The sequence below is a fragment of the Eumetopias jubatus genome, unplaced genomic scaffold, assembly GCF_037043125.1.
Source record: "Eumetopias jubatus isolate StellerSeaLion01/CBP00866 unplaced genomic scaffold, mEumJub1_p1.0 scaffold_10, whole genome shotgun sequence".
NCBI classification, from domain to species: Eukaryota; Metazoa; Chordata; class Mammalia; order Carnivora; family Otariidae; genus Eumetopias; species Eumetopias jubatus.
Genome location: NW_028274816.1, coordinates 78,767,337 through 78,779,550, shown reverse-complemented (window position 1 = coordinate 78,779,550; position 12,214 = coordinate 78,767,337). Strand labels below are relative to the sequence as shown.

The 12,214-nt window shown below is 65.0% G+C and overlaps 2 protein-coding genes across 5 annotated transcripts; one reads left to right on the top strand and one right to left on the bottom strand.

Annotated features, from left to right (window-relative positions):
• Nucleotides 1-572: 572 nt before the first annotated feature.
• Nucleotides 573-4,564, top strand: SPAG7 (sperm associated antigen 7). Its single transcript, XM_028125144.2, has 7 exons — nt 573-684; nt 3,059-3,126; nt 3,352-3,440; nt 3,559-3,643; nt 3,761-3,850; nt 3,933-4,089; nt 4,176-4,564. Exons 1-7 carry the CDS (start codon nt 600-602, stop codon nt 4,283-4,285), a joined length of 684 nt encoding a protein of 227 aa, XP_027980945.1. The 5' UTR covers nt 573-599; the 3' UTR covers nt 4,286-4,564.
• Nucleotides 4,565-5,162: 598 nt separating this feature from the next.
• On the bottom strand, nt 5,163-12,003 carry ENO3 (enolase 3). Of its 4 annotated transcripts, none has more exons than XM_028124803.2 (12): nt 11,869-12,003; nt 9,103-9,189; nt 8,748-8,843; nt 8,525-8,583; nt 8,261-8,330; nt 7,801-7,934; nt 6,706-6,928; nt 6,401-6,598; nt 6,041-6,242; nt 5,555-5,663; nt 5,397-5,455; nt 5,163-5,315 (listed from the first exon to the last, which is right to left on the bottom strand). In XM_028124803.2, exons 2-12 carry the CDS (start codon nt 9,185-9,187, stop codon nt 5,246-5,248), a joined length of 1,305 nt encoding a protein of 434 aa, XP_027980604.1. In that variant the 5' UTR covers nt 9,188-9,189; nt 11,869-12,003; the 3' UTR covers nt 5,163-5,245. The 4 variants fall into 4 exon arrangements, with proteins under 4 accessions (XP_027980604.1, XP_027980602.1, XP_027980603.1 ...); XM_028124801.2 differs by lacking the exon at nt 11,869-12,003 and adding an exon at nt 11,178-11,643; XM_028124802.2 differs by lacking the exon at nt 11,869-12,003 and adding an exon at nt 9,812-11,004.
• Nucleotides 12,004-12,214: the final 211 nt, after the last annotated feature.

The window sequence follows — 12,214 nt, the reverse complement described above, 5'->3', positions numbered from 1 at the left end:
TCTCCACGGCCCCCTCTCTGCCTGCACCCGCCTCGACCCTTCCTGACTTGCCTTATTTATTTGTTGGACGCGTCTCTGAATGTATCCGCCTCGGTCCCCCCTCCGCCGCGCGCCCCTCGTGTCGCAGGGCCGACCGCACCCCCCCCCGACTCCGCATGTTGGCGTGTGTCCCCTCCCTCTGCGGCCCGCCTCCCCTGTCGCCCGCCGGCGGCCCGCGGCGCCCGGGCCGGAGGGGCCCGCCTCGTCCCCCCCGTCCCCCGAGGGGAGGGGGCCTGTACATACTGTAACATACAGAGTATAGTGAAGAATCTATTTAAGGCGCCGCGGGGAGGGCTGCACGGCGCGGCGGGAGCCCCCGGCCGGCTCCATGAGCACTTTCTACTTGTGCATGGGCTTGGTTTCTACGAGTTGCCATTAAACATCGCTGCACCAGCCAGCCTCCGGCCTCTGTCTGCGCGGCGCGGGCGGGCGGGGCCTCGGCCGGCGGGGGACGGCGGGCGGGGCGGGCGCGGAGCTTTCCGCCTCCGACGTGTTTCCGGCCTTAAAGGCATTTCGCCCTTCCCTTTAAGACGCACCGCCCCTTCTCAGTCACTCCCAAGATGGCGGACCTACTGGGCTCCATCCTGAGCTCCATGGAGAAGCCACCCAGCCTCGGGGACCAGGAGTCTCGGCGCAAGGCCCGAGGTGAGGACCCCAAATCCACAACCGCCTTTCTTCGCCCGGTTCCCAGGACCGCACTCTTCCCCCTTCGGACGATGCCGCCTCCTCAACCTTGAAAGACCCCCTCACAGGCCCCTACGGAGACCCCCAGAGTCCGTAAAAGGGCTGCCGGCCCGCCCGCTGTTCCTAGCGGCCGGTGATTGGCTGCCTGGAGCCCAGCTCCAGCCTCCCGCCTCTTTCCTACTGGCCTTCCGCAGTCCTTGTTTCCAATTCGCCGGCAGGCCCGCCCGTCCGCTGCTATCGTGCTCTGATTGGCTGGCTGCCTCCACCCTCTTGGTGTTCCTCGCCCCCCGCCGCCGCGCCTGGGCCCGCCTGCCGGTCCGAGGGGGGCGTGTCCAGCTCGCGAGCCCCCACCCTATCCGCATTCCGATTGGCTCCGGGGCACGCCCGTCCGCAAGCCCTTCGCCCCCATTGGCCCGTTCCGTTTCGGGTTCTGCCTACGACGTCTGGTCCGACCTTCCTCGGGCCCACCCCACCCTCGGCGCCTCGGATTGGTGGCCGGGCCCGCTCTGTGCCCTGCGCCCCTCCTACCTGCCTTTTCCCGTCCCTTCCGCGTGCCCGCCGCCCTGCCCTCCTGGGCAGCCGCCCAGTCCCGGCCGCACTGCCGATTAGAGGCATGGGGGCGCCCCGGCCGTCCGATCGGCGCCGTCTCCCCGCCCGGTTCCCCGAGCGGCCCCCGGCGGGCGGGCTCAGGTCCCTGCACGGGGCCGGGGCGGGCCGGGGCGGCAGGCTGGGGGCCGCGCCCACCGTCCGGGAGCCCGCAGTCTGGGCCGCGCACGGAATGGTCACACCCAAGTTTGACAGCCCCCTGGATGCGCCCCCGAAAGGAATCGTCCGGGGTCCAGACCCGCCCTGCCGGGGGCTGCCGGCTGGCGGGGGGCCCTTCAGCGAGACGGGAGCCCCTGCCCCTTTGGGCAGACTTGTGTTCGAGACTTCCCGGGAGGGAGGCGGCGCGTGGGAACGGTAGCGGCCGTGGCTGGACCAGGAAGCTGAGGTTCAGGGTTCAGTCGCTTGCCTGAGGTCACAGGGTTACTAAGTGGCAGGGTTTTAAACCCGCCTGTGACTGGTAAGCTTGCGCTTTTTTTTCTGTGTGTGTGTGTGTGTGTGTGTGTGTGTGGCCTACGTTCTTAACCTTAATCTCACGCCACCTCCCAGATGCGGAGGGGAGATTCACAGACCGGTTAGAGAACATCAGTGGTCAAGATAAGACGCACTGATGGTAAAGACAGAGGAGAGCCCCCAAGCTGTCCAGCCGGGGTCCGCGGGGAGGACCTGGAGAGGAGGCGAACAGGCTCCCTTGCCTGCTAGCAGCTCCCAGTCTGTAGGGAGACAAATGAGGAGTTACACTAGCACACGCCGGAGTGAGTCTGGGAACCCCAAGTGCTTGGGCCCCAGGGGAGGCAGTGAGCAACTCTGACTCACGGTGGGTCTAGGTTTGCAGGAGGAGGAACCACAGGTGGTGCAAAGGCGTGGAGTGGTTAGGGAAACGGGAAGTGGTCCAGCGCAGCTAGCTGGAGGACCCCGATCGGTGGAGGTGGGCCGGAAGGACAGGGGGATTCCAAGTGGCCTGACGGAGGGGAAGGGGCGCCAAGACCTGAGCTAGGGGAGCACCTTCACAGCTCGCCTTGGGCACCTGCAGTCCCAAAGGAGCAGGGTGTCGGATCAGTCACTTCAGCGCCCTCCTGTCTGTGGGAGTGAGAAGTGGGGGTGTTACAGAATATAGGAAGTTAAGGGCGCCTGGGTGGCTCAGTTGTTAAGCGTCTGCCTTCGGCTCAGGTCATGATCCCAGGGTCCTGGGATCGAGTCCCATATCCGGCTCCCTGCTCGGCGGGAAGCCTGCTTCTCCCTCTCCCACTCCCCCTGCTTGTGTTCCCTCTCTCGCTGTGTCTCTCTGTCAAATACATAAATAAAATCTTAAAAAAAAAAAAAAAGAATATAGGAAGTTAAGTAATTTCCCCTTTCCTGTGTAGACAATGTGACGGTAAGCTCTTGGAGGCCAGGGCTGAATCTGCTCTCAGCTCCCCAGCGGTCCCAGGTCCCTGCGTTTGTGGGCATGGAATACATGCTTGTGAATCACGGGGCCAAGCATGGTTCTCCTCGCCACTCCCACTAAAGTGGGAGCTCTTGAAGGGAACGCTCCATCTCAGTGTCTGTGCCACAGGGCCTAGCAGAGTGCCAGGCACACAGTGAGTATGCGCCGATGCTTGGAGAACAGGCACTAATCTGCCCTCGCAGCAGAGGCCTCTCCCAGGGCGCGCCAGACTTCGTGTGAAGCCTGACAGACTCTCCCCACCCCTGCCTCCAGCCCCGGCCTCATGCTGCCATTTCTCACCCCCAGAGCAGGCTGCCCGCCTGAAGAAACTGCAGGAGCAAGAGAAACAACAGAAAGTGGAGTTTCGTAAAAGGGTGAGCCCACTGGAGATGGCAGAGGCAGCCTCAGGAAGGACTTCCAAGAAGTTAGAGTTGGAAGGTTGAGGACTCAGGTTTTCCCAAATGTCTCCAGTGAGAAGCCTGGAGGCCAGTGGCATGGAGGCTGGGGAAGGTGTGGGGGGCAAGGCCCACTGACCCGGCTCGGGAGAGGGGTTCTGGGGTGGAGCAGTCACCTCATGTCTTCCTCTTCTGTCTCCCAAGATGGAGAAAGAGGTGTCAGATTTCATCCAAGACAGTGGGCAGATCAAGAAAAAGTTTCAGCCGATGAACAAGATAGAGAGGAGCATCCTGTGAGTGTCCCTACTCTGGGCTAGGGGAGAGGCGAACGGGCCAGCAGGGGACCCCTAAGAAGGGGGTGCTGGGCCCCTGGTGGCCCTACATACTCTCCCCTCCGGCCTCCCTACCCAGACACGATGTGGTGGAAGTGGCCGGCCTGACGTCCTTCTCCTTTGGGGAAGATGATGAGTGTCGCTACGTCATGATCTTCAAAAAGGTGAAGGGCCCAAGCCCCCCGCCCGCCTCTCTGCTTTTCAGCCTGCGCCCGCCCGGGGGAGAGGCCTGCGTGAAGCCCGTGTGTGGAGCCTCGACCCCATGGTTCCTCTGTCCCCAGGAGTTTGCGCCCTCCGATGAAGAGCTGGACTCCTACCGTCGCGGTGAGGAGTGGGACCCCCAAAAGGCCGAGGAGAAACGGAAGCTGAAGGTGAGCTCCGCCCGGCAGCCCACCCCCGGGAGGGGTTGGGGACAGGCCCCCGAGCGCTGGTGCCCGGCCTCTGCGCCCCTAGGAGCTGGCCCAGCGGCAGGAGGAGGCGGCGGCCCAGCAGGGCCCCGCGGTGGTGAGCCCCGCCAGCGACTACAAGGACAAGTACAGCCACCTCATTGGCAAGGGCGCGGCCAAGGACGCGGCCCACATGCTGCAGGCCAACAAGACCTACGGCTGTGGTGAGGCCCCGTGGGGGGGCGGGGGGAGGCTGTGATGCAGGGCTCCCAGGCCCTGCCCACACTCCTCTCCCACTCCCACCCCCCAGTGCCCGTGGCCAACAAGAGGGACACTCGCTCCATCGAAGAGGCCATGAACGAGATCCGGGCCAAGAAGCGCCTGCGGCAGAGTGGGGAAGAGTTACCGCCTACCTCGTAGGCACCCCGGCTCCCCAGGGCAGGGCGGGGGGCGGGGGGAACAGGCTGCTGCTAGAACCCACCCTGGAGCCCCACCTCCGCACCACCTCCCGCCGGCCTCACTCAGGCTGGGGGGCCGGTGGTGGCCGCATCACTGCTGGAGCCTGGCTGTGTGTGTGCGTGTGTGCGTGTGTGCGAGTGCGCAGGTGGGTATTTAACGTGTATTATTCTCCTTTCTCCTTGGAATTTCCTTCCCCGTGGGCTGGGATGACTTTGCATTCAATAAACACTGTTGACCCAACGTCCCGCTTTGTTTGGACAGACAAAGGTGGGTCCCGCGGAGGAAGAGAATTTTAGGTCGAACCATCTACAGTGGTTGTGCCGGCCAAGGATGGCCAAATACTGGCACTTTCCTGAGGTTTGTAGGAGATAGCATTTAAAGAGCACACTCGCTAGAGACAAACGGCCCGGCTTTGGCTCCTGGCTCCGCCGGTAAGGGAGACTTTCTCTGCCTTTTTTTCCCCACACATAAAATGGGGAGAAAACGGTCACTCTCTGATGGCGCTGGTTCACAGAGGGCACAGGTTGATACGTCAAGCGTCCGCAAGGGTTCCAGATCCTGAAAGCTCCGTGAGCACTGGGACTCAGACCCGCAGTGCGCCCCATGGTTAGATGGGATAGATCTGAGGGAGCCTCCCCTCATGGGGCGCTCAGACCCCTGCCCCCACCCGCCGGCTCCCCCTCAGCCTCCTTCCGAAGTGTGAACCCGTCCCTCCCCTTCCCTCCGTGCCCCGGCGGGTCACCCGAGTGTTCCTCCCTTCCTGCCCCCACCTCTCCACCTCTCGTCTTGCCCGGAGACCGGCACCCCCTCCGTCCCAGCAAGGAGCACACCGCCCGTCTTGCTTGCCACCAGTGTTTATTCCCCCGGGGAAGGGCCTGAAGGCCCAGATGGGTCCTGTGGGGTCTTGGGGCCTGCAGCTTCTCATTTGGCCTTCGGGTTACGGAACTTGCGTCCCGCAAAGACAGCCTTGTCCCCAAGCGCCTCCTCGATCCTAGAAGGCAGGCAAAGTCAGAGCGCCCTTCAACCCAACAGCCCGGGGCTCCCCTCGTCCGGCCCCATGCAGCCCCTGTACCTCATGAGCTGGTTGTACTTGGCCAGACGCTCTGAGCGGCAAGGAGCACCAGTCTTGATCTGGGGAGGAAAGGAGAGTTCCCAGGGCTGCGTGAGGCTGGAGGTGGGAGCGGCCTGTGGTGGCAGGAATCCAGGGACCCCAAGGAGACCCGTGAGTACCTGGCCCGTGCAGAGCCCCACAACGAGGTCGGCGATGAACGTGTCCTCAGTCTCCCCGGAGCGGTGGCTCACCATCACCCCCCAGCCGTTAGACTGAGCCAGTTTGCAACTGGGCAGAGAGGACACTCAGTAAGGTGGACCAGGGCCTCCGAGAGAAAGCCAAGGGCTGGGTGGGGCTTTTCCCTTCGGTTTGGGGGAGTGGGCTCTTTGCGGGGAGGGAAATGACGAAGTTCTTTGGCAAGCAGGAGAGAAGGGGAGACTCGATTTTGAACGTGGGCTCCTGAGATGCTGGTGGGAAGGAAGGGCAGAACCGGGGAGAGAGGAACCGCGTGGGCTGGGCGTGGGGCACGGCAGGGTCACCGGGGCAAAGCACTGGGGTCAGGAGGGTGGGGACGGGGCAGGAGCCAGGGCAAGTCAGACGTGGCAGACCGGGCAGAGCTGGGGCGGGGGGAGGCTGCGGCCGCCCCGGGGCCAGGAGGCACTCACGCCTGGATGGACTCGGTCACTGAGCCAATCTGGTTGACCTTCAGCAGCAAGCAGTTGCAGGCCTTCTTCTCAACGGCCTGGGCAATCCTCTTGGGGTTGGTGACCGTGAGGTCATCCCCCACGATCTGGATGTTCACCCCCGAGAGGAATGAGGTCCAGGTGGCCCAGTCATCCTGGTCAAAGGGGTCCTCGATGGAGACCACTGGAGGGGGTGAGGCAGGAGCCCGGGTAAAGGTCAGAGGGGCCTCACGGGGCGACAGGCAGGAAGAATCGGGGTGGGGATTTCCACGGGGCTAAGGACCGCGAGGGCCACGCCGCCGGGGTCTCGGACAGGAGCGACGGAGCAGCTGGGGGTCTCACCAGGGTAGTTCTTGATGAAGTTCTTATACAGGTCCCCCAGCTTCTCCCCAGTGATGTGCCGCGCGGGGTCATCCGGGGACTTGAAGTCGAGGTCGTACTTCCCGTTGCGATAGAACTCGGACGCCGCCACGTCCATGCCAATGACCACCTTGTCGGGGTAGCCGGCCGCCTGGATGGCGGTCTTCAGCAGCTCCAGGGCTGGGGGAGGGGCGACAGGGCACCTGAGGCTCCAGGGCGCGCGGTCTCTGCGGCCCGTCCTCCACAGGGACGCGGGGGGCCCTGGCCCTCAGAGCGCTCACACTGACCCTCATTGTTCTCCAGGATGTTGGGTGCAAAGCCACCCTCGTCACCCACGTTGGTGGCATCCTTCCCGTACTTGGCCTTGATGACCCCCTTGAGGTGGTGGTAGACCTCAGCGCCGATGCGCATAGCTTCCTTGAAGGAGCTGGCTCCCACGGGCAGGATCATAAACTCCTGCATGGCCAGCTTGTTTCCAGCGTGGGAGCCCCCATTGATCACGTTGAAGGCCTGGTGAGGGGGAGCGGGGGGCGGCTCAGAGCCCGCCGGCCGGGCCGGGCCGGGCGGAACCCTGCCTCCCCGAATTACCAGCCGAGAGTCTAGAGGGGGTCCTGTTCCTCCTCAGACTCTCTTGTCTCATTTCTGTAAGTCGGGGATACCACCCGCTTTCCCGTGGGATCTTACGCTGAAAGTCAGACAAACGGACTGAAAATCAGGCCCGCGTGTACCTGACCTGCGAGAGCTCAGCGGACGGCACCCATGGCAGGCCAGGCGCTGCCTCGGAGCCTTCCGTGGGGTCTCCGAGCTCCCTCCCTGCCCCCAGCACCCCTGTTAGCCCGGGCCTGTTACCACCCCCACTTCACGGACAAGGAAACGGGGGGCAGAGAGCGGATGTGCAGACGCGCCTAAGATCACACCCTGGCAAACAGGCAGGCCAGCTGTCCCCCGAGCTCCCGCGGGAACACAGTCCGCGCAGTTAGGGAGCAGGAAGGGGTCACGTTACCACTGACACGCGACAGGGGCTCGGGTCTGATGAGGATTCGAGGAGATACAAAGCGAGGCCAGACCCTCACCACGAAGCGGCTCCCGATCTGACTCGGGGACTGGGACACCGGGCAGAGCGAGCCGCCGGGGTCAGCACTGGGCCTAGCGCCGGAACGGGAAGGAGCGCGGGGTTACGCCGAGGGGAAGCAGCAGGGAAGCTTGCATTTGGACTGTGGGAAAGAGGGAGGGGCCGGCCGTAGCTGGAGAAGTTCCATTTCAGGAAACCGTGTCTTTGGCGCTGGGTCTGGAAGGTAGACTTTCCAGGGGCCGCTCCTGCCCGGCTCACTGGGTGGGGCGGCTTGGTCACTGTGGCATGGGACAAGGGCGGCTGCACTCACAGGGACCGGGAGGACCAAGTCCGGGTTCCCGGCGAGGTCTGCGATGTGCCGGTAGAGCGGGACCCCCTTCTCTGCTGCGCCAGCCTTGCACACGGCCAGGGAGACGCCCAGGATGGCATTGGCCCCAAACTTGGCTAGGGGAGGCAAGCACAAAGAAAGGGTGAGGGCTTCTCCTGCAGGGCTTGGGGTCACCCCAGGAAAAGCATCCGGAACGCCAGACCACTGGGCATGAAGGGTGTGCTAACGACAGTCTCCCCCAGGAGCCCCCGCCCCAGGGGAATGTGTCAGCTTCAAGTCTGTGTCCACGGCCCGGCCAGGCCTGGTGCAGGGCAGGCACCAGGAAATGCCTGTGAAATGAATACAAACCCAGCCAGCCACGGTATGCCCCAAACTGCGGGACACAGAAGTAATCCTAACCAGAGCTCCGACCCGGGGTCCCTCCCCCTAGCCTTGCACTCACACTTGTTCTCAGTCCCATCCAGCTCGATCATAAACTTGTCAACTTTTTCTTGATCCACGACGCTTAGTTTCTGGAAGCAGAGGTTGGGGGTGGGGGGGGGGCGGAGAGCAGAGGTCACATTTCTCAGGAGTCAGGGCATGTGAGAGAGGAAGTGCAGGTATTTGGGGGAGACAGGCTGGCGGGCCAAGCAAGGCCTCTCCCAGGAGTGAGCTGCTGGGGGTGAGGCGGCAAGGACATGGGGGCAGGGAGCAAGCTCCCTCTTGCCTTTTCCAGCAGAGCGGGGCCTAGGGTCTTGTTGATGTGTTCCACGGCCTTCAGGACACCTAGAGAAGCCGGAGGTGGGGGGGGGGGGGTGTTTCAAAACTGATTTAATCAGGCTCCTTAAGAGCACTGGGTTCCAGTCCTCTACACCCCACGAGGCTGCTGAGGGCCCAGGTCCTGACCCCCCCAACACACACAGGCTCGTCCGGCCACCGTCTTCCCTCACCTTTCCCCAGGTAGCGGGATTTGTCTCCATCTCTCAGTTCCAGGGCCTCATAGATACCCGTGGAAGCTCCGCTGGGCACAGCTGCTCGGAATCGGCCTGGGCGGGTTGAAAGGGAACGTCACACAGAGTCCCCTGAACCCCCAAAGGTCCGAAGTATGCTGAGCCCAGGGCCAGGGGCCAGTGCAGAGGGAGACTCCTGCTTCTCTGGACCAGGGAGCCGGGATGGAAGGGAAGAGCTCTGGGGAAGGGGATGCCCAAGAAAGGAGAACATGTGGGGCAGAACTGGGGGGGAGGGGGCAGGGACCCACGGGGCTGGGGTCCTCCGAGGCGAGGCCACTCCAGCAGCCTGTGTTACCCTTGGCCGTATGCAGGTCCACCTCTACTGTGGGGTTGCCCCTGGAGTCCAGGATTTCCCGGGCAAAGATCTTCTGCATGGCCATGGCTGCAAGGCAGGAGGTGTGACCGAGTGTGGACAGTTGATCCCTGAAGGAACCCGAAATCCCTTGCCCTTTAAGAGTCTTCCCCACCCCAAGAAGGCAGGTGCGGGAGCTAAAAATATCCCACAAAAAGGTCACAGACCAAAGAGGCTGGCGCAGCCCCCTCCCCCACTCAGAACAGCTCCTCTCGCACCCCTAAGGATCCAGGGGCCTCTCCTTTAACTGCACCCTCTGCACAGCTCCCTGCCCCCCCATGGCCCGCAGAGCTGCCCTGAGGCCCTCTCCCTCGTCCTTCTGCTTGCGGGCCCTCAGACCCTCTTGCTCTGCTGGCTCTCCTCTTCCTGCTCCTCCGTCTCCTCCAAATCCGTGGGGACCCCAAATTCCCCACCTGGCTGCAACTCTCACTCCCCTTCTCCAGCCACCTCTGCCTGCCTTCCTTCACGGTCTGGTTCTCTGCCCTGGGTACCCCCCCATCCTGCTTGCTTCAACCCTTCCGCGTCTTTCTCAAGCACCCCCCAGTCCCGGGAGGAAGAAAAGGCTGAGAGCTCCCCCCACTTTGTCCAAACCAACACCACCCTGACCCTTCACCCCTTCACCACCCCCATCCCCCGCGACTGGAGGGCTCACCAGACCTGGGACGTCTTCGCTAGGGGGTCGGGGTGAGCTCCGAGTCTAGGTGGCAGCTGGGACAGTGTCAGCTCACCCCCTCTCAGGCTGGGCATTTATCCCCTAGCCACCCTGTGCCCCAGCCAGCCCCGCCTCTCTCCCTCTCCATCCTCCCCCTCCACCCTGGGCGGGCAGCCAAGTGCCCACTACAGCCGAAAGCAGCAACCTTTGGCCCTGGGCACCTGCTCCCTTCCCAAAGGTCAATGACTACCCCCCCTTCCTCTCTGTCCCCCAATAAAAGCCCCTACTTTTAATTCCAGCTCTGGGGAGGGGCAGGGGAGGGCCTTCAGATCGGGGGTCTCTCCCTTCGCCGGGATTATATTGCCCTTTTGCAAAGGTTAAAGAGGGACTAGTGCCCTTTAGCAAAGGCCAGGGGTAACCTGAGCCCTGCAGGGCTGGGGAGGGGGCCTGGAAGAGGGGCTGCAGGATTGACATCCACACATGCTCAGCTCACTTGGCAGGCGCCCGGCTGCCTCTGCCCTCAGTCGGGAGGAGGGGCCGGGGTCCCGGGCAAGCTCTGAGGTCTCAAATGGAATCCCCCACTCGGAAGGCGAGAGGGTCTCACCCCTCAGGGTCCTCATGGCCGCCCTTCTGGGCCCCTCCCCCCACCCTCCCCGCCCCGGGCCAGCAACGGGGTGGGGGAGGGGGCAGGGAGCCGAATTTAGACGGGCCCTCAGACTTGGCGCGGCTCCCCACTGATTGCGCCGGGCCAGCACTTGTCGCCCAGGGTGCAGATCGGCAGCCGGGAGTCCTGCCCGGCCGACCGCGGGCGCCTCGGGCCGCGGCCCCAGCCCACCAGTGAATGAGGCTCCTCAGCAGGGCGCAAAACGAAGGGCGGGAGGAGGGGTGGCCCCCGCGCGCGTCTGGGCGCGGCGGGGCGGCTCTGGGGGGCCGCGCCCGGACCTCCGCCGCAGCCCCAGCCCGGGCACGCGGGCACCTGGAGGCTCGTCCTCTCCCCCGCCCGGTCCCCGGCTCCGGCCGCGCCCTCCCGGACTTTTCCACCCCGGGGTCGGGGGTGCGGCGGGCCACAGGTCAGGAGCCGGCGGGCCGGGAGCGCCGCCACGTGCCCGAGCACGGCCCCGCCCGGGCGGCCCGGTGACTCAGCTGCGCGGCTGTCGAGGAACGGGCTCGGGGGGCGTCAGGGGCTGGGGGCGGCCGCCCCGCACCGCGCCCCGATGGCCGGCGGGGCGCCCCTCCCCCAGGACCGGAAGCGGCCCAGCCCCCCGCGGCGGCCCGTTCACCTGGGCCGCCGCGGGGACCCCGGCCGCCCCTTCCCGCCGGGCGGCGGGCGAGCGCGGCGCGCACGACTTCTTAGCCTAAGTTTTACCGAAAAGAAGAAGAAAGAACCCGAGGGGCCTGAGCAGGAGGGGACGTTCCCCTTCTTGGAAAAGTTGGAAAGCTTGCAACCCCTCGGTATTCTTCCGCCCGGAAAAGTAGTCCTGCCCCTGTCTCCCGCGCCCAGTGACCTCTGCCGCGCCGGGCCAAGGGGCACGGCCGGTGACCTGAACTGCTGGCGGGGTGTGTGTATTGGTGGTGGTGGGGAGGCCGGGTGGGCCCGGGACGTGGGCGCGGAGGCCTGCCTGGGGGCTGGCGCTGACCCAGCTTGTGCCCCTCGGGCAGATCCTGGGGACACGAGTGTCCCCCCGGTGGGCGCCTTCAACTCTGAAGACAGCCGGGGTATTCAGCCACCTCCCCCTGGGCTCCCGCATTTCTCGACTGAATAGAACCGAGGAGGAGCCGCGGGCCCGCGCGCGCCGCGCCCCCGCCCCTTCCGCCCGGCGGGAGACACGTCCCCGGCCCGCCCGCCTGCGCGGGGGGTCCCGCCGCGCGCGCCCCTGCGCCCGCGCAGCGGGCCGCCAGCCCTAACCGCCCCGCGCCCTCCCGCCCGGCCAGGCGCAGGCGCGGGCGCACGCGCCGCCGCCGCCGCCGCCGCCGCCGCCGCCGCCGCCGCCGCTCCTGCCCTCCGGCGGAGGTGGGGGAAGGGGGAGCCGTTCCGTTTAACCCTGAGCGCCCCGCACCCTCCTCGACTGGCTCCGCTCGCGGCTCGCCAATCCTTCTTCCTTTCACTTTCCTTCCTCCCTCGGGCTCGCTCCCTTCCCCGACACCAAAGTCTCATTGATATTCAAGGCGAAGCGGAGCGAGCCCTGACCCTAACTTCCCCCAGCCGCCACCGCCCCCCGTCCTTTCACAGAGCTTTCCACCTAACTCTGCAAATTTTGCAATAGGGGGAGGGATTTTTAAAATTGCCTTTGCAAAGTTCGGTATCTGGGCAGGCGAGGGGGGGAGGGCGGGAACGGGAAGCAGGCCCCGCCCCCCTGCCGCCCTTTGCAAATAAAAATCTAGGGGGGGGGGGAGGAGCAGGAA